This window comes from Engystomops pustulosus, chromosome 6 (genome assembly GCF_040894005.1).
Source record: "Engystomops pustulosus chromosome 6, aEngPut4.maternal, whole genome shotgun sequence".
In the NCBI taxonomy this organism is placed as follows: Eukaryota; Metazoa; Chordata; class Amphibia; order Anura; family Leptodactylidae; genus Engystomops; species Engystomops pustulosus.
In genome coordinates, this window is record NC_092416.1 from 90,293,143 (window position 1) to 90,314,029 (window position 20,887).

Here is a 20,887-nt window from a genome sequence, read left to right on the forward strand (position 1 = left end):
GGGGCTTCAAACGTGGCATTAAAGCATTCGTTTTCAAACGCATCACAGAGGCTGAGCGGAGATTTGCCTGGATTACACCGCCCGATTTAGAATTTTTGAGGAAAACCACTCGGTTCAGGGATTTAACAAGATATGTTTCTGCATCAGTGTAGCTACAGCATTCTTAAGGTACGTTTGGTTCACAATGCATGGAAACAAACGGTAGATTTTGTAAACACAACATTCACAGCAATGTAATCAGGCAAATCTCCTCTTCTCAGCCTTTTTTTTTTGTTTATTAATTGCTGGAAAAAAAATTGCCGCACATGTAGGTCAAAGTATATAATAGACATAGAAATACCCAATATGTTTCTATTTTGTTTAGTTGGGTTTTTTTATGCATATAGTTTGTACATTATGTTCTTTAATTTTCCCTATAGGCAAGGTCCAGTAAGTAAATGATGAGGAGTGGATTAAAAAAATAACACCTTACACAGGTATGTACACCGAAGATTATTGGCCTCAGAATAGGGCAACATTTTTTACAAAAGATTTTACAAAAATAAAACCTATATACCATAATTTTTGGACTACAAGACGCACTTTTTAGCAAGAAAAAAATCTTGCTAAAAATGCCTGTGTCTTATAGACCTGCACTGCCAGACCCTCCTGACCACCGTAATGGAAATGGAATGATGCCCTGATATAGAGCTGCACTCGATCTCCCAGAAAGGAGAGCCTCCACACTGCTCTCTCCTTCTGTCTAAAGGACCTGCGGTGAGGTCAGTATCATGTAACGGTATGGATGTAGCAGGGCTGTGTGTATAAATGTATGGATGTAGCAGGGCTGTGTGTATAAATGTATGGATGTAGCAGGGCTGTGTGTATAAATGTATGGATGTAGCAGGGCTGTGTGTATAAATGTATGGATGTAGCAGGGCTGTGTGTATAAATGTATGGATGTAGCAGGGCTGTGTGTATAAATGTATGGATGTAGCAGGGCTGTGTGTATAAATGTATGGATGTAGCAGGGCTGTGTGTATAAATGTATGGATGTAGCAGGGCTGTGTGTACTTTGCTTTAGTGTGACCAACGGATATTTTAATTGGTGTAAAATATATTTTTCCTTTTTTGGAAACCTAAATACGGGGTGCGTCCTATAGTAAGAAGTGTCTTATAGTCCGAAAAATATGGTATATTTAGTAACTCCATGATCGCACCAACCCAAATAATAAAAGGCGGGGTGTCATTTGAAGCGCACAATGAAAGCCGTAAAAACAAGGCCTAAAAGAAAATTGTGCAAATGTGTTTTTTCATTAGTTTCATCAGATTTGGAATTTTTATAGCAGTTTCCTAGTACACGATATGGAATTTTAAAAGGGGTTGTCCCCTTTTTGCAAATATTTTTTTTTTTCGTATTACGTTTTTATTGGAAATTTTTCATTTCTAAACAAAACAAAACATAGATAAAAATAGAACATTTTTCTCTACAAACAGCGCTCTTAAGGAGCGACTAGGTGATAAAGACAATTCGACATTCACTGAAATTATCCAATAAGTCACGAACATCCGTCTATAATGTCAAACGGTAAGGCACAGTAATCGCAACCAATTTATAGATGAAAAAGGAAACCTTTTTGCAAATATTTAATATGGTTCATGTAATGCAAAGTTACACAATTTGCCAATCCAGTTTCTGTATCAATTCCTTTTGGTTTTAAACATCTCTGCTTGCTTTCCTTGTATAGAAAGCTTTTAGGATTACTTATGGTAGATAGAAATCTGTCCGTGGTGTGTGATAAACATGCTGGTACAAAAGCCATTATCAAGTAGCTCCTATTAGTCTCTCTGTGATCGTGGCTTGTGCACCTGCATATCCATCACAAAACCATGGACAGATTTCTATGCACTGGAAGCATGAAAGATTTCTATAAAATGACAATAAGCAGAGAAGTTGAAAACCATGAGGGATTGATATAGAAATTTGTAGTGTAATACAGTCTATGGAGGATGTTCATAGGCTGCAAAGTGACTTGGACAAACTGAGTGTTTGGTCATCCACTAGGCAAATGAGATTCAATGTGGATAAATGAAAGGTTATGCACCTGGGGTCTAATAATCCACAGGCAACATACACTCACTGGCCACTTTATTAGGTACAGCTGTCCAACTGCTCGTTAACACTTAATTTCTAATCAGCCAATCACATGGCGGCAACTCAGTGCATTTAGGCACGTAGACATGGTCAAGACAATCTCCTGCAGTTCAAACCGAGCATCAGTATGGGGAAGAAAGGTGATTTGAGTGCCTTTGAATGTGGCATGGTTGTTGGTGCCAGGAAGGTTGGTCTGAGTATTTCAGAAACTGCTGATCTACTGGGATTTTCACGCACAACCATCTCTAGGGTTTACAGAGAATGGTCCGAAAAAGAAAAAACATCCAGTGAGCGGCAGTTCTGTGGGCGGAAATGCCTTGTTGATGCCAGAGGAGAATGGGCAGACTGGTTCCAGCTGATAGAAAGGCAACAGTGACTCAAATCGCCACCTGTTACAACCAAGGTAGGCAGAAGAGCATCTCTGAACGCACAGTACGTCGAACTTTGAGGCAGATGGGCTACAGCAGCAGAAGACCACACTGGGTGCCACTCCTTTCAGCTAAGAACAGGAAACTGAGGCTACAATTTGCACAAGCTCATCGAAATTGGACAGTAGAAGATTGGAAAAACGTTGCCTGGTCTGATGAGTCTCGATTTCTGCTGCGACATTCGGATGGTAGAGTCAGAATTTGGCGTCAACAACATGAAAGCATGGATCCATCCTGCCTTGTATCAACGGCTCAGGCTGGTGGTGGTCATGGTGTGGGGAATATTTTCTTGGCACTCTTTGGCCCCTTGGTACCAATTGAGCATTGTTGCAATGCCACAGCCTACCTGAGTATTGTTGCTGACCATGTCCATCCCTTTATGACCACAATGTACCTACTTTCAGCAGGATAATGTGCCATGTCATAAAGCTGGAATCATCTCAGACTGGTTTCTTGAACATGACAATGAGTTCACTGTACTCAAATGGCCCCCACAGTCACCAGATTTCAATCCAATAGAACATCTTTGCGATGTGGTGGAACGGGAGATTCGCATCATGGATGTGCAGCCGACAAATCTGCGGCAGCTGTCAATATGTCAATATGGACCAAAATCTCTGAGGAATGCTTCCAGCACCTTGTTGAATCTATGCCACGAAGAATTGAGGCAGTTCTGAAGGCAAAAGGGGGTCCAACCCGTTACTAGCATGGTGTACTTAATAAAGTGGCCGGTGAGTGTATGTCCTTGGGGGAGTAAATATTTAAGTCTCTCGTTGAGAAGGACCTGGGAGTACTAGTAGATCATAAATTAAATAAAAGCATTTAATGTCAATCAGCTGCTTCTAAAGCCAGCAAGATCTTGTCATGTCTGAAAAGTGTTATGGACTCTCAGGATAGGGATGTAATATTACCACTGTACAAGGCATTGGTTCGGCCTCACCTGGAATATGCTGTCCAGTTCTGGGCTCCGGTCCATAAAAAGGATGCCCTGGAGCTGGAGAGGGTTCAACGAAGAGCCACAAAATTGATCAGAGGCATGGAGGGTCTCCATTATGAGTAAAGATTAAAACAACTAGATTTATTTAGTCTGGAAAAGAGACGACTACGAGGGGGATGTGATTAATTTATATAAATATATGAATTGTCCATACAAAAAAATATGGTGGTAAATGGTTTCAGATTAAATCAAATCAAAAGACTAGGGGGCATCGTCTCCATCTGGAGAAGTCAAGGTTTAATCAGCTGAGGAGACAGAGAACTGTCAATCTATGAAATAGCCTGCCTCCGGCGCAGGGACATTGATAGTTAAGATTTTTTTTTTTTCCCATAAATCCCTCATCCAATCCCTTCCCTTTCTTGGTTGAACTTGATGGACATGTGTCTTTTTTTAACCACTTTAAATACCATCACTACGAAGTACAATTTGTGGGGTACAAGGTTTAGGCCTCAGCTTTTAATGGTTGTAAATGGTTTTTATTCATTCTCTACAGCCCAAATTTACATAAAAGGTTCCTACTCAGATAATATAGCCATCAACAGCGGTACTAGACAAGGATGCCAGCTCTTTCTGCCGTCGTTAGCCTTAGCGCTCGAACCTTTGGCCACTCATCAGGAAAGCACAGAATAACAAGGGCTTTGAGGCGGGTTGGTGCCCTCTTTTAACAATATCTTGCTCTTCTTATCGTCTCTCCTTGTGCATGGTGACAATACCCCGTCTCATGGTAGGGTCGGGCAGTGGCAGTCAAAATGACCCTATGGTGACGTTTGCTTTAGCTGTTTAGGACCATATCAGGATTGTTAATAGTGATATTAACCTTGCTATCTTAGATAATGAGAAGAACGTTATTTACTGCACATATATCAGGTGGGTTGGCAGTCCCCAAGCTATAGAAATATTTTTTTGTACCATGTCTGGCAGAGATGAGTTATATATATTCCCACCCGTATTATACTAAGTGGGTCCAGATAGAGACCATGGCGTGCCATTCGGTTCCGATCGAAACAATTATTTGGTTAAAACATAGACGTAACAGAATACGCACTTTATACTTTTTTTTTCGTGATAATCACACTCTTCCTCCTTTTGAGGAGCATCGTTATTTTCAGCTACAAAATTTGTTGTTAGAATGGAAAATAACTGGAAAGCCATATGGTAAGGAAATGGCACATAGTATACTGCAATTCTATGCCAGGCAAGGAATGGCACATATTTCCTCTCTTACGCAACCTCCATTCCAAGTGGGCGCGAACAGGTGTTAAGGAGGGTGTAATCGGAGTTGGAGTTGCTACCAGATTTATCTGAATCCTGGAGCCTTGCAATAGATCAAGCATGTGCAGGGGGCAGACATCATATGCCTACATATCATACATTTCCAGCACGGTCCATCAAAAAACTAAAAATGAATTTTAAAAAAGTGCTACACGGTCTCAGCATGGGGGGGCTCTTGCACAGCGTAAAAAGCCAGTGAAGCTACAGAACAGAGGGTGCTCTGGTAACGCCCCCGATAGCACTTCTGGATTATTAATATAAAAGTTGATTTTAGAAGGAAGGAAGCAATGGATAACAAATATAAGATTGCCACAGCCAGAGTGCCTGGATCTAGGAGCAAGTGTCCCTGGTTTAACAATGCTTGATTTTGATGGCACATTTCCTCTAAGATTATTAAAACAACATACGATTTGTTCTACCTTATGCATTTAAAAGGTCATGTGAATTATAGCCAAAGATGTTTTTGCAGCTTGAATGACCAGATTTAAACCATTTTCTGCCACTCAATGACCATTGAATGCATATTCCTTGTACAGAAGAAAAATGAATTTGACTTTAACCAAATCTTCAGCTGACGTACATTCTGCATTGCCTAGGGATACGAATCTCATGCTTCTTAACCCAAGGGATAACGATGATTACACCACTTTGTGATCACTGAGGAATCATCACTGGCAGCCAGAATCAAACCAGAACAAGACAAACAAGGTCTGTTCTAGGATATCAGCAGCAGACTATTGCTGTAGGTTACAACTGCTCGAGTCCAAACATGTTTGAAGACGTTCTCCAAAACTCATTATCATCAGTCATGTGTATACCGTATAAACTCGAGTATAAGCAGAGTTTTTTAGCACAACTTTTGTGCTAAAAATTCAACACTTGGCTTATACTCGGGTATACAAAAATAATAAACTTACTACTCACCATTCCGACGGCCCGGACAGCTCCTCTTCATCTTCAGGCCACAGGTCCGCGACAACTCTATAGCCGCGCCTCTTCTGTCTTAATGCCGGCTCATGGCCGCAACAGCTCCGCACGGAATGACAAGGAGGTCAGTAGTAAGTTTATTATTTCTTTACCGGCAACAGGGGGCTGGCAGGCTATATACTGAAGGGGGAAGGTAGCTATATACTGAAGGGGGAAGGCAGCTATATACTGGGAGGCTGTGACCAATGCATTTCCCACTCTCGGCTTATACTCGAGTCAATAGGTTTTTCCGGTTTTGGGTGGTAAAACTAGGTACCTCGGCTTATACTAGAGTATACACGGCAATCCACACTCCATATGCCAACTAAGTCAGGTATACCAAGTAAGGTATATTTACACATGAAAAATTATAATCATGAACTTTTTCATTACATTATTTGGGTTGTATTGAGTTTGAAACTCCCCCTTTAACACCTTGAAACCCAAGGTTTTACAGTGGACACACCTGTCACAAAAGTGTCTAAAAACTGTCAACCATTTTGATAAATGTGGTACAAGGTGTTTTACACAGCTTTTTGGTGCAAATTGGAACAACATTTTTTTTTATAAAATCAACCCCACTATGTCAGTTTTGCCCAAGGGGCTCCTTAAAAGAATATTTACGGTAGTTTTGCAACAGTCTAAAGATTTCCACTAAGTGCAAATTTCATTAGGTAATATTTCATTACACAATATTAAGCTGCTAATGAATGTGCCAACTGAAAAACCACAAAATAGGACATATAAATTCTTTAAACTTTTATTTTGGTGTGAATAATAATCATTTGTCCTGGGAAACATGAACAAAAAATGGAATGATACGAAGGCACACAGAGTAGTCCCTGCACAATGCACAATGTAAGCAGTTGCATCTACAGATACATATGGAATATTTCTGCAATGAGGCCTGCTCAGCGCTAAGGGACAGTGCAGCCTAATCCTAGACTATTGCATTTGTTTACCTCTTCCTGCTCCTGGCGCTGCAATTTAAAGATTAGAAACAGAAAAAAGAAAAATACAAGAGAAAAAATGAAAACTCGCTAAGCCAGAAGATGACAATAGAAGAGCCATATGGCAAAGAACACTGTAACAGGGCAACCAAGGAATAGGCCGATTGTGAATGAGGGTTTAATTTAAACCATTTTATCGAAAGATCTGTAAGAGGACCACAAGAAGGGTTGAAGGATTATTCAAAGAAAAAAAAAAAAAATCAATGAAATGTGCCAATGAATTATTAGAATATGTCATAACTTTCTGAACTGCGGGTGTCCAATTCTCAGGAGTTCAATTTGGACACCCTGACAAACCCTGTAAGATAACATCAATGTACAAAGAGAAATAAAAGAATGTTAATCTATTGTAAATGTATGCCTTTCACTAGTGATAAACATGTCAGCCTCCCATAAAAACAATTCTCACCTTTCTCTGCTCTCGCTGCTCCACATTGAAGAAGAAACACTGGGAATTCTAAAAAACAAAGAAAAAAAAATGTTAGATTGTAAATAAAAGAGAAATTAAAGGGAACCTGTCATAAGGATTTCACATTTTCACCTAATGACAGTTTCTCATAGTCCATCTAATACGAATTCCCAATCTGAATTTGTGGTTGCACTCACTTTTAAAAGTTAACTTCACCGGGCTCCATGACAGCGAAATCGTCATTATCTGTCCCCTTCTCTCACAACTCGACTTCCTCTTCCCTACTGCAGACCCCAGAGAGCTGACCCCAAGCTGCAGTCAACAATCTATCTTACTTGCTACTGCACTGACACAGCACACATGCAGTTTGCCCTAGAGTTTGGCACCGGACTGCTTCCTGCACATGCACCCCTACAGTGCTTTCCAGGAGTGAGTAAGAGACTGAAGTGGCCCATGCCCCCATGGAGAAGGTCGGTACCAACCCTGCACGTTCCTGGATGGTGCCATGCCAAGGAACTCAAAGGAGGAGGATGACGTTTCTAGGGGGGAGCTTGGTAAGGATTGTGAGTGGCCGAGAGGAGGTGGGGGAACTTGAATTCATGGCAAAGCTCCCAGCCTCCATGACTGGATCTTAAGAACGCAATTAGATGGAACGGTTTGTGATGGGGGAATTCTGGGGCGACAGGTTCCTTTTAAAGGAAATTATCACATTTTGCTTCTAATAGCTTAGGTATTGTGAAAGCTATCTTTTAAAATTATGCAAATGAGCCTCAGGGTGCTCCTAGCTACATCTCAGAAGCCTCTTCTGGCTCAGTAGCCTAATTATTCACACCTCAATTCAGAAAGCCCTGAGGCTCATTTGCATAATTGTAAAAAAAAAAAAACTGATTTTCTCAAAAACTAAGCAATTAGAAGAACTAAGAACGGATCCTGCTTTAGGAGGCACACTCCAGCATGAAAGTGTGTTTGGTTTAGAAGCACTGCATCCATGTGACGATACATTCAAAAATCACAATTTTTTCAATAAAATGCACATAAAACATTTTAGGTATCCCAGTGTCCCAAAATTCCACATCTATTTAAAATGTAAATAAATAAATGGTGAATGTTTTCACGAAAGAGAAAATAATTTTTTTTTTTTTTTTTTTTTTTTTTTAAAAGGGATCAAATTTAAATGCCTATATGAATTTGAATAAGAATTTTGTTTTAAAGGTCATGCAATTGCCAAAATGCTACTATTTAAAACATCAGCTAGGGAATTAACACTTATGCAAATCTGTACACAAAAGTATTAAAAAAAATTGTTATCTCCATATTTTGACATGGATAACCTTTTTTCTAAGTTTTACATTTTATTGCCTAAAAAGAAAAAAAAAAGTAACAAACTATATACCGTAACTCAGGGATCCTACTGATGTAAGTGGATAAATATTTTTGCCCACACATTAATAGCCATATTTTACTAGGTAACTGGATTTGATTTTTTTTCCAGCTTCTCAATATTTGCATAGAATAGTAAATGGTACCACTGGGAAGTACAATTTGTCCCGCAGAAAACAAACCCTTAAGAAAAAAATGGAAAAGATGTCAGGACTAAAAGAAATCCCTACCCCTGCAACTCCAAAAGAGACTTCAGGACCACCGGACAGTTTGCAGTGCCCTCTGCCTCCTGCCCTCCTCCTGAAGTACTAAAGATGCCAGAGGAATTTGCCTGACCATAGTAAGGAGTTTACGGTCATATCCAGAGACAACCAAAATATTAACACCAGGATTGATAGAGGTTGGTTGTCCGGAATATATATAAGAATCATGTCTTCGTGGGAATACAGCTTTCAGTAAAAGGAAAAACCTTTAATAGTAAATTACAAGCCAATGCCTAAATGAGGCAAGTTTCTTTTATCCTCCAATCTACTACATACGCATGGCTACAGGAATGTTACACCAGCAGAAATTTTCGAGACATTCTAGCACTTGACGCCCTTGCTATTTTATCACAGATGTGCTACAGTACCAATAGATGAGTGTAGACAGAAAATCAGCAGTAAAGCTAAGATTATGTTTACCCACCAATTACTATACAGGCTCGACAGACAGACTTAGACCGTATGCACGGTAATTTGGACAGTGATCCGGCCGCCAGATTTCAGTCCCCATAGACGTCTATGGCACCTGGTCACGTTGCAGTGACCACAAGTTGTCTTTTCAAACTGTGACTGCATGGAAAAAAAGCTAAGACATGTCCTATATTCTCCTGTATCACGGCACCAGCCGCTAGTCTTTCTATGGAGACAGCAGAGGTAAGTAGCACTCAGCCCTCCTCTCTTCTGCACCTGTTAATGTGCATGACACATTAGATTGTTTTAATGTTTATTCTGACAAAATGTCTGTATGGAGCAAGGAAAAATACCAAGGTATAAGCTCCTTGGGAGATGTTTTTTTTAACATAAACATGGAAAGAAAAGTGAAAGGTTTTCCAATTTAAAGGTCTTATAAAATCCTTGATATACACTCAAGATCAAAATTGGAGAACAACGTATGATCACTTGATTTTCTCAGAAATAATTAATTCTCCATTGATCAACATTTGATAGATTTTTTTTTGAAAGGGGTACACAATGCCCCTAGAACAGTGACACTAAAATATACTAAAGTATATCAGCATAAAACCTTTATTCTGGAAAAAAACATAAATGATCATTATTAGAGAACAGCAATTACTGTAGCACAGAGAGAGATTATAATTACATTTTCTGAAGGTTACAACACTCACTAATCAGTAGGGCATTTACAGGCCTTTGCTGTAAATGACTTCACTACATCTGCGGCCACAGGACATCACCAGTAAATTTAACATCACAGTACAGCAAACTAAAGGAACTAATAGGAGGTGCAAAGTATTAATCATCCAGCATCAGACACAAGGATTAATCTGCCGCAGCAGAAACCTGTCTAGTTCTACTTTGCACCGGTCTAAAATAATCTTCCCTAATGTTTCCCATCAGCTCCAAACAAATTACCGTATTTTCCGGACTATAAGGCGCACTTAAAAGCATTGGATTTCCGTGGAAATCCAAAGTACGCCTTATAGTCCGGTGCGCCCTATGTATGGCGCTGGGCACAGGGCAGCGGACCATACTTACATAGGTCCCCGCTACCGGAGACAGCAGATCTCCAGCGGGAACTGCAGACCACGCGGCACGAACAACTTCTGCCGCGTGGTCTGCAGTTCCCGCTGGAGATCTGCTGTCTCCGGTAGCGGGGACCTATGTAAGTATGGTCCGCTGCCCTCCTCCACCTCCCGCTCACCTTCCCCGCGTCCCGTCGGGTCTCCGCCACGCCCCCGGACCTCCGCCACGCCCCCGGCCCCCGCGCCTTATAGTCCGATGCGCCTTATATATGTAATTATTACATATATAAGGCGCATCGGACTAATGCGCCTTATAGTCCGGTGCGCCCTATAGGGCAAAAAATACGGTAAACTTTCTTTCATCACCAAAATTAACTGTGGACCACTTCTCCTCTGTCCACAAAATGTGCTCCTCAGCAAAGGTGAGTCTAGCCTTTACATTCTTTCTGGTAATGAGAGGTTTGGTCACCAAAGAGTAGGCTTTCAGTCCAAATGCTCTAAAACATTGAGACACCGTATGATGAAACAGATTCTTACCCTGTTCAGTGCTGAAGTGGTAAGTAATTTCAGCTGTAGTGTTAAAAGATTACCCAGGGAGATTCTCTGCATTATCCGGTCCTCTCTTGCATTTGTCAACCTGCTGCAGGAGAGTTTAAGTCACTTTGGAATGGCACACCATTTTTGCAAGGTTAGTGAATACTGGAAAGTAAAACTGCCAGTTAAATAGGTATTTAAGGTAAGGCAAGATAATTAAAGGAAATTAGCACAAGGTGCCAGATTAACATCAATAACTTAAAACGCCAATAAATAAAAGTGTTCTCTAATTGTGATCAGTCTTCTTATCTACAATTATCCAAAATTAAATTTTTATTCTGTGCTTTAGATTCTTCAGAATATAAACTATTTACTTTAATCAATAAGCTTAGAACACTGCCATTTTACTCATGATAGGATTCACATAGGACTACACAATGAACTTGACATTTAGGAATTTGTGTGTTTTTTGATTACCAGTGTAATTTTTTTTTTTCCAACCATAAAAACTGACATACTTCCATGAAGTACAACCAGGGAGGGGATTGAATGAGGAAGAGAGTTAAGGAAAACAATTCTATATAACATAACAGTTAATGTTATTTTGATGCAAAAGGGCATCTAGGCCCTTCTTGAAGTTCTCTGCTGTCCCTACTGTGACCGCCCCAGAGGCAGGCTATTCCACAGATTGACAGTTCGCCTTTGGCAATTAGCCTTGTTTTCTCCAAACGGAGACAGTGTCCCCTTCTGTTTTGATTTGATTTAACCTGGAACTTTCCACCATATTATTTGTATGGACCATTCATATATTTATATAACAATCATGTTCCTTCTAAGTCGTGTCTCTTTTCCAAACCGAATAAATCTAATTGTTTTAATATTTCCTCAAAGCCGAGACGCTGCATACCCTAATCCTTTTTGTGGCTCTTTGTTGTACCATCTCCAGTTCCAGGGCATCCTTTTTATGGACCGATGCCCAGAGCTAAACAGCATATTCCAGGTGAGGTCAAACCAATAACATGTATTACAGTGGTAATATTACATCTGTATCGCGAAAGTCCACTTTTGATACATTACAATTTCTTGCTGTCTTTAGAGGCAGCTGATTGACATTGCATGTTGTTATTTAATCTATGAACTAGTACACCCATGTCCTTCTCCATGAGAAATTTACTCCCCCAAGGACATACGTTGCCTGTGGATTATTAGCCCCCAGATGCACAACCTTACATTTATCCATAATGAATCTCATTTGGCAAGTGAAGGACCAAACACTCAGTTTGTCCAAGTCACCCTGCAGCCTATGAACATCCTCCATAGACTGTATAACACTACACAGCTTGGTGTCATCTGTAATAATAGACACAGTGCTATTAATTCCTACCTCTTTATATTTAATAAATAAATGAGTAGTAATAGTAGTGGGCCGAGCACACGACCATTCTGTAGGAGTAGGAATCATTGACCACAATTCTCTGGGTACAATCCTTCAGCCATTTTTCAATCCAATTGTAAATGATTCCTTCCAAACCATTAGATCTTATTTCACCTGTCAGGCAAAATAGGGATGGCCCCAATGCCTTTGCAAATTCCAAGAACAGAATATCCACAGCACTTCCTCTGTCCAGACATTTGCTCACCTCTTCATAAAACCAGATCAGGTTAGCCTGACAACTTCTACCCTTAGAAAACCTATGTTGGCTGTAACTTATTATTCTATGGGATGTCATATACTCTTGTATGTAGTCTTTTAGTAACCCTTCCAATATTTTTCCCACAATCAATGTTAAGCTTACAGGCCTGTAATTGCCTGGCAAAGTTCTAGAGTCCGTTTTTTAATATTGGCACCACATTCGCCTTGTGCCAGTCATTTGGCACCGTACCAGTCTAAAGATTTTAAACACAGGCACAGCAATAACAGAACTGCGCTTTTGAAAACTCTGGGGTCTGACTCATCTGGTCCAATGGCCAGATGTTCTTGAGCTTAGATTATTTCCAGTCTAGTATATTACAGGATGTATGACCCACATGGGCACCACCCACAGCAGATATTTTTTTTCTTCTATTGTATAAACGGTCACCAAAACACCATTTTCAATACATAGGGGTTCCACCTGCCCCGACCCATTTATGTACTTATTTCTTGGGATTGTGTTTGCCATCTTTGGCCACTTGTCTTTCATTTTGTATATTGGCTGATTTTGTTTTCCTCTTACAGATTGTAATCTAATTTTTTAATTATTTAAGGCTTCAGGTGGCAATGGGCGCAAGGTGCCAATTGGAGCGTATACACCTACACAACACTAAGCCAATTTAGCCTAAAGTATATGAAATCTTTATTACTCAATACATTTCATTAAAAAAATAAATTCCACAAAGGGGGGGGGGGGGGATACAAACGGATGGTGAGGATATCACACAGGGACTTTAAAAACCTGAGCGACAGGGAGAGTGAAAATGGGCAATGTTCAAGGCTCGTATCGCATAAGTTTAAGGTAATCATACAATTCATGCAGGGAATTGACAAAGTAAGGCAAGAAAGTGCACCAAATGCTGACGATATTGTCCAGGATGCCAATGCATCCTTTTTAACACATAAAGTGCTCAGTGCATGTGCAAATAATGCGATGTTGACATACTCGTATTCATGTTCTGTCTCCCGTCTGCCGTGGATGAATTCCCCGACGCGCGTTTCGGCGCTAGACTTCGTCTGGGGGTCTGGAGCGGTACGGTGCAGTACACATGCGACACCATACCGCTCCATACCCGGGGAAAAGATAGGACATGACCCATCTTTCCCCGGAATATGGCGCTGTGCGCAATGTTTCTTTATGGAGGGGGGCCGGGTGAGCAGACCTCACCCCCTCCTCCTTTCCCGGGCGCTGACATGTGCCCACCGTGCTACGGTACAGTGGGCGCACGTTTGTGTGTAATCCTTATCGTTCACTAAAGTGTAATTAGAATATAGAATATACAGGTGGTCCCCTACTTAAGGACACCCGACTTACAGACAACCCATAGTTACAGACGGACCCCTCTGCCCACTGTGACCTCTGGCGAAGCTTTCTGAATGCTTTATTATAGTCCCAGACTGCAATGATCAGCTGTAATATGCCTGTAATGAAGCTTTATTGATAATCCTTGGTCCGATTACAGCAAAAAATGTTTAAATGCCAATTGTCACTGGGGCCAAATGTTTTTTTTTGTCTGGATCTACAATTATAAAATATACAGTTTCGACTTACATACAAATTCAACTTAAGAACAAACCTCCGGACCCTATCTTGTACTGCCTGTAATAGATTATGTAAAGGGGTTGACTAAACTATATATGTATTCTCAATAGTAAAGCTGGCCTTCTTAAAATAAACCTGTCAGGCACATGTAACCCTTCAAACTGAAGGTCCTACCTCATTTTCTGTAGTGAGTTGCTCTGCATGATAATTTTAACAAGAGTCAGTGGCTCCTGTGAATTATAAAATGAGGCTCCCACACGTTTCCTAACCTGCATTCTAATCCTGTGCATTGAGTGTTCCTGAGTGAGGCTACAGAGTCCCGTCCTCCTTAGTCCTTTTGTAGACATCTCCTGCACATATCATTCACACCCCTTTCTGCACAGCAGCTAAGCAGAAGGCATACAAGGGACAAGTTTACCAGAAGACAGTGGAGGAAGGGGGTGTTGCAGCTTGACTCAGATCCGGTACATCCGGCTGACTCAATTCACAGGACTACAATCAAGAGATTTGGAGAATTTTATAATTCATAGAAGCTGCTAACCAATTTCAATATCATGCAGAACAACTTACTACAGTTAATGAAGTAGGACCTCAGGTTTGGGGGGTGGGGGCTGACAGGATTGTCGATGGAGTAGGGAGGATATAGTCTCGCTTCACAGCTCAAGTCAGATCATGAAGTGGCTCCAGCAAGGCCACCCAGAGCTCTTCTGCCTCATTAGCATAAGTTTAAAAGTTTATTTTAGAAAAAAGGAGGCAATGGATAACAAATATAAGGCTATTACTACAGTCACACTGCCTGGATCTATAACACATAAGTGTATTACTGGTTTGATTTTGATGATAGATTTCCTTTAAAACCACTTGGAATTGAACATAAACAGAAAACTATATCCATCTTAACCAACTGCACTTGTCAGAATAAAAGGGAAATTCTTATCTGTAACTGACCCGGAAATGTCTTATGTGATGGACTATGAAATCCCCAGTGGACGTTTCCCTCTGCTTCTAATTAATATATTGAAGCTTTCATACACTGGACCTGGTCTCATGCTGGGCACATTAATCATACGACAGAAAAGTCATTAAAAGTCTTCTGTGCTTAGACATAAGTGATAAATTACTGGATTTTGGTGATGGGGAAAAAGCATCCACTATAGCTGTAAATGTAACACTTGTGTTTTACACTTATACTAGATATACAACATTTGAGGGGGAGGGTGTTGTAGATTATATATTTAGGGCACTATATAAAAAGAAATTACCGTATATATAAAATATATTTAAAATAAAACATAAGGAGAGCAACAAATTTAATATAAACATAATTCAATAATGAGCACACTTTATAAAATCATACATTTATAATTGTAAAATAATTAATGTAAGACCATTATACATAAAGACCAGAATTGTCTGCAATATCTCTTATGGTTCATAAGTTAAACAAGTTTCAACAACACCCTGTGGTACACAGATATTTGATGTTCATGGTGCTGATCACAGACCTGAAGGCTCTAACTTTGGATAACATTGATAACTTTGGATATATTGCATACTGGATTGTGGGAATTGATTCCTGAGAAAATTCTGGCCTTCTCCAATATGCTACTAACCATCTTCCTATTAGAAAATACTTGCACCTTCCAATATGGCAGTCTTTGAGATGACAGCCATGTTCCGGACACAGCCTAAAAGATAGGCCCCCTGAGTCATTACTTGATGGGGTATCATACATATTCCCTTTCATTCCTGAAATAGTGTCCTGGGAATTTTAACTTGTCAGATGTGGCAAAAATTCTCACTTAAATGCCATATGCTATATATGGAGTAATCCAACACAGCACATCACCCAAATACACCATGCCAATTGTGACGCATGGTGGTGGCAGCATCATCCTGTGGATGTTGTGCTTCACTAGTGACTGGGAAACTTAATGAGAAGATAAATACAAGGCAATCCTGAAGACTGTAGGTTCACCTTCCAGAAGGAAAACAATCCTTAACTTACAGCAAAAGCTACAAGGGAATGTTTTACATCAAAGCAGATTCATGTCTTAGGATGGCCCAGCCAGATACACAAACTAAATTCCATTGAGAATCTGTGGCTTGCCTTGATTATTACTGTTCACAAACATTCTTCAACCATTCTGACTGAGCTTGAACAATTTTACAAGGAAGAACGGGAAACAATTCCAGGGTCTAGCTACGCAAAGTTGGTAGAGACACCTTCCAACAGGCTTACAGCTGTCATTGTAGCTTAAGTTGATCCCGTAAAGTATTGGGGCTTTATACATATGCACACAACACTTTCCAGTTTTTAATATAGAAATGTATGTATAATTTAAAAATGAAGAAAATTTCAAGGAATAATATGTTTTGTAACCAACTAGGGAAGGTTACAAAGTCTAAGGCAGTGATGGCTAACCTATGGCACTGGTGCCAGAGGTGGCACTCAGAGCCCTTTCTGCGGGCACTCAGGCCATCACCAGAGATGACTCCAGGTATCTTCCTGCAGTCCCAGACAGCCCAGGACTTGCTGTGCACAGAGCTATTTTAGTGACAGCTCTACCTGGGACTATTTTCTGCTTTGTGTCCTCAGAGTGCTGGTATCAATGAAAACTGTGACAGAGAAAAGAGTATAAATCACAAATTACATTTTTGTGATGGCACTTTGCGATAAATAAGTGGGTCTTTGTTGTAGTTTGGGCACTCGGCCTCTGGGCCAGATTTATCAGGGCTTGTACATCTGAAACCTGGTATACAAGCCCTGAAAAAGGCACAATTCGTAGCGCACAGCCAGAAATTCCCCCCCTTAGGCCACTTCCGCATTAAGTGGGTGTCAAGGGGAGGCGCCTGCAGCGGCAGATGGTAGATTTTCTTTATGGATTTTTAACCCCTAGGCGCGCCTGGACGTTATAGTACGTCCCGGTGGCTAGATACTTAGCGCACCTGGACGCACTATACCGTCCTGCTTCTGGCACCAGCTCACGGACGGAGCCGGTACCAGAAGCAGCGGCTGTCAGCAGCGCGCTGTAACACCCGCGATCGGAACCGGCTCCGATAAGGGTGTTAACCCCTTACACGCCGTGGTCATGGGGGATCCGATCCTCTTCTGGGCAGCCCCGAAGTCTGCCATGTGCTCCGGGGCTGCCCGTTGTCCCTGCCAGTCAGATCCCTTCCGGGTCTGACTGTAAACTGAATGAGCATGCGCTTGCATGCGCAGACAGTTTATGCTGCTCTACAATGAAGAAGTATTGTAGAGCAGTGTGATGGACTTGAACCAGCGATCAGAGCATCGCCGTTTCAAGTTGAACTTTGTATAAGTAAAAGAAAAAGTGAAAAACACAAAAGTAAACACATTAGAATAAATAAAAAAATAAATACATTAAAATATAAGTCCCTAAAATGTCACATTCCCATAAAAACACTTAATAAACTATAAAAAACGCAAACGCATAAAAAAATGCCACATATTTGGTATTGCCACGTCCGTAACAATCTATATAATAAAACAGAATTGTTACTGGACCTGCACGGTAAACGCCAGGGGAAAAAAAAACGCAAAAAATGTTCATAAAAAAGATATTTTTTAATTAATACCTTTAAAAAAATGCTCTAAAAAGTGATTAAAAAAAGTTCTGCACTCTAAAATGAGACCACTAAAAAGAACAACTCTTCTCGCAAAAAATAAGCCCCTAACCAGATTTGTCAGCCGAAAAATAAAAAAGTTCTGCATATGAAAACAAGGTGATGCTAAAATTATTCAGTAAAATTGAATAAAATACACAAAACCCCCACATACTTGGTATCGCTACGTCCGTGACAATCTGCATAATAAAACAGAATAATTATTGGACCCGCAAAGTGAACCTCGCAAAAAGCTACCTAAAAAAACTCTCTGAAAAAAAGATAATTTTTAATTAATACCCTTTAAAAATGCTCTAAAAAGTGATTTTAGTAACGCACTCTAAAATAAGACCACTAAAAAGAACAATCCTTCTCGCAAAAAATAAGTCCTTAACCAGATTTGTAAGATGAAAAAAGTTATGCATATGAAAGTCAGTGATGCTAAAATTAACATTTTTGCCAAATTACTTTCTATTCAGTAACAATGGGAAAAAAAATTATATTATATATTTTTATATTTTTACGGTATGGTAAACGGCCAAAAAAAAAATGTTCCTAAAAATTGATGATTTTCATTTCCTCCACCAATAAAGAGTTAATAAAATCTCACCAATTAGCTATAGATGCCCCAAAATTATGTACCAGAAAAGTGCATCTGATGTGGCAAAAAAATAAGCCCCTATAGGTCCACAGTAAAAAAACAAAAAAAATTATAGCCTGTACAATGTGACATAGCAAATCTGATCTGCATGGCGCCTCCTTCCCTTCTATGCCCGTCCGTGCGCCCATACAGCAGGTTACCACCACACATGGGGTATCAGTGTACTCGGGAGAGATTGGGTAACAAACTTTGTGGAGCCTTTATTCATTTAATCCATTGTAAATGTTTAATTTTCCACCCAAAATGGGTGTATTGTGAAAAAATATTACAATTTGCAGACTGTACCTCCATTTTGTTTTAACCCCTATAAAACACGTAAAGCGTTAACAAACTTCTTAAAAGTGGTTTTTCATACGTTGAGGTGTGTAGTTTCCACAATGGGGTAATTTATGAGTCTCGCTATTATTTAGGCCTCTCAGTGTCAATTAGAAGTTGAGCAGGTCCATCTAAATACGGGTTTTGGTGATTTTACAAAAAATGTGAAAAATGATACCTAAATTCTGAGCCTCATCACATTCTAGTAAAATATGTGGAATCTTAAAAAACCATGCCAACATAAAGCAGACATTTGGGAAATGTAAGTTATGAATTTATTTGGGAGCTATGACTATCTGCATCAAAAGTAGAGAATTTAGAATGTTGAAAATAAAGAATTTTTCCAAATTTTGTTTTTTTTCATAACTAAACGCAAAAGATTTCATCCAAATGTTTAAACTAATTTGAAGTACAATGTGTCACGAGAAAACAATCTCAAAATCCCCTGGATATCTCATAGCGTTCCAAAACTATAACCACTTATAGTGACACAGGTCAGATTTGAAGAATGGGGCCGCGTCCTTTAGGCCAAAAGAGGCTGAGTCCCGTAGGGGTTAAGGGACTTCTCAGTGAATACCATAACAACAAAGGCCATAGAAAAATAGCGCAACTGCGTTATTTTGCAAATTCCAACACATATACGGAATTTCCTTCTAGCTTCCCAATATGTGGCAAAGAATATAACAATACATGCCAATACATAGTACAGGGACCCACATTTATTAAAGTGTCTGCACCATTTTTGTGTTGCAGTTGCATTGTGTCCGACAAGACAGAAAAAATATGCACCAAAAGGGGAGTGTTAGTTCTTAGTCGGAGTATGTGCCACATTTATTACGGATGTTCATGCTGCAGAATTGCGGCGCACAAGTTGACAATTTGCACCAAAAATTGGGGGGGGGGACACAATCTTCCTCTATGCCTATGTTCCAGATGGCAGCCATGTACGTAGCCCATCATTGGCTGCATCGTATCACAATGTGGCCGGTGGTAAGCTAAGTGATTGTAGATCACTGGTGGCTCATTGAGAAAAAAGGTGAGTTTTTAGTACAAAAAAAATAAACACTTTAAACCCTTTAATGGACACTGCCCATGCCCTGAACCAAAGGTTATTCGTGTAGCTCTATCCTTTGTACAGGCGGTCTCCTAAGAACACCTGACTAACAGACGACCCCTAGTTACAAACGGACCTCTGGATATAGGTACTTTATCCCAAGGCTACAATAAACAGCTATAACAGTTACCAAAAGGTGTCTGTAATGAAGCTTTAGTGTTAATCTTGGTTCTTATGACAATCCAACATTTTTAAACTCCAATTGTCACAGAGGCACAATTATAAAATATACAGTTCCAACTTACATACAAAGTCAACGTAAGAACAAACCTATCTTGTACGTAACCCGGGGACTGCCTGAACTTGTATTCATTTAATAACTTGAGTACTTTAATTATCACATGATAACATCTGCCACCATATAGCACAAGACCCGGTGTGATGCCAGCCTCCATCCAGTGCACTGACAACACATGAACATTTCCCAGGAGCTGCTCACAACTGCCTAGAATAGAGTTAAAAAAGAGCTTAATGGAGAGGGATTTGCATGCAATCCCTCCACCCCAGTACTAGGGTTAGCAGTAAACAACGACCTCCTCCCTGCATCATCCCTGCCTCCATTACCTCCTTATTATACTCCATCAGTGCCCTCTGCACCAGCTCCTGCTCTCCACTCTCCAGCTTCTCTAGGATGGCATCCAGGTCCATGTCTGGGCGGGCAGTGTGTGCTGCTGCTGCGTGCCCTGTGTTTGCAGGAAGTGGACCAGGTTCTGCTTCTCTTCCTTCTGCTCGGCACTGACACAGTGACATCACGGGGAGGGCGGGACTGAGCTGTCAATCACCCTGCCGCTCACATCTCCGGGAACGTGTGTGATCAGGGGCACAGGGCTGTCAATGTGCTGCAGATTGTGGAGCAAATCCAGTGCTGTCATAAGCACATTCATAAGTCTGCTTCATTCATTGCATGGACTGAAGATCACCCTCGCATGATTGGAAGGATAGCACAAAGCTGGCGCTACATGTCCCAGAGTCTGCACCCCAAGGTGCTCATTTTCGCATTGGCACTTTGTGTGATGTTGTGCAAAAGAAATTTTTGGATTCTGGTATTTTGGATTCA

General features: G+C 40.4%; 1 protein-coding gene and 1 long non-coding RNA gene across 3 annotated transcripts in view; both read right to left on the reverse strand.

Annotated features, from left to right (window-relative positions):
• RIC8A (RIC8 guanine nucleotide exchange factor A) overlaps positions 1-20,630 on the reverse strand; it is a 43,436-nt gene extending 22,806 nt beyond the window's left edge. The window contains exons 1-3 of one of the 2 annotated variants that reach the window (XM_072110339.1): positions 20,395-20,630; positions 7,217-7,264; positions 6,760-6,777 (exon numbers count right to left, since the gene is read on the reverse strand). In XM_072110339.1, coding sequence (XP_071966440.1) covers positions 6,760-6,777; positions 7,217-7,264; positions 20,395-20,580 — 252 coding nt within the window. In that variant the 5' untranslated portion in view covers positions 20,581-20,630. The remainder of the gene's footprint in view (positions 1-6,759; positions 6,778-7,216; positions 7,265-20,394) is intronic. The other variant, XM_072110340.1, reaches the window with a different exon arrangement.
• Positions 792-6,749, reverse strand: LOC140063988 (uncharacterized). Its single transcript, XR_011847678.1, has 2 exons — positions 1,613-6,749; positions 792-1,369 (listed from the first exon to the last, which is right to left on the reverse strand). It is a non-coding gene; the product is annotated as an uncharacterized lncRNA (long non-coding RNA).
• Positions 20,631-20,887: the final 257 nt, after the last annotated feature.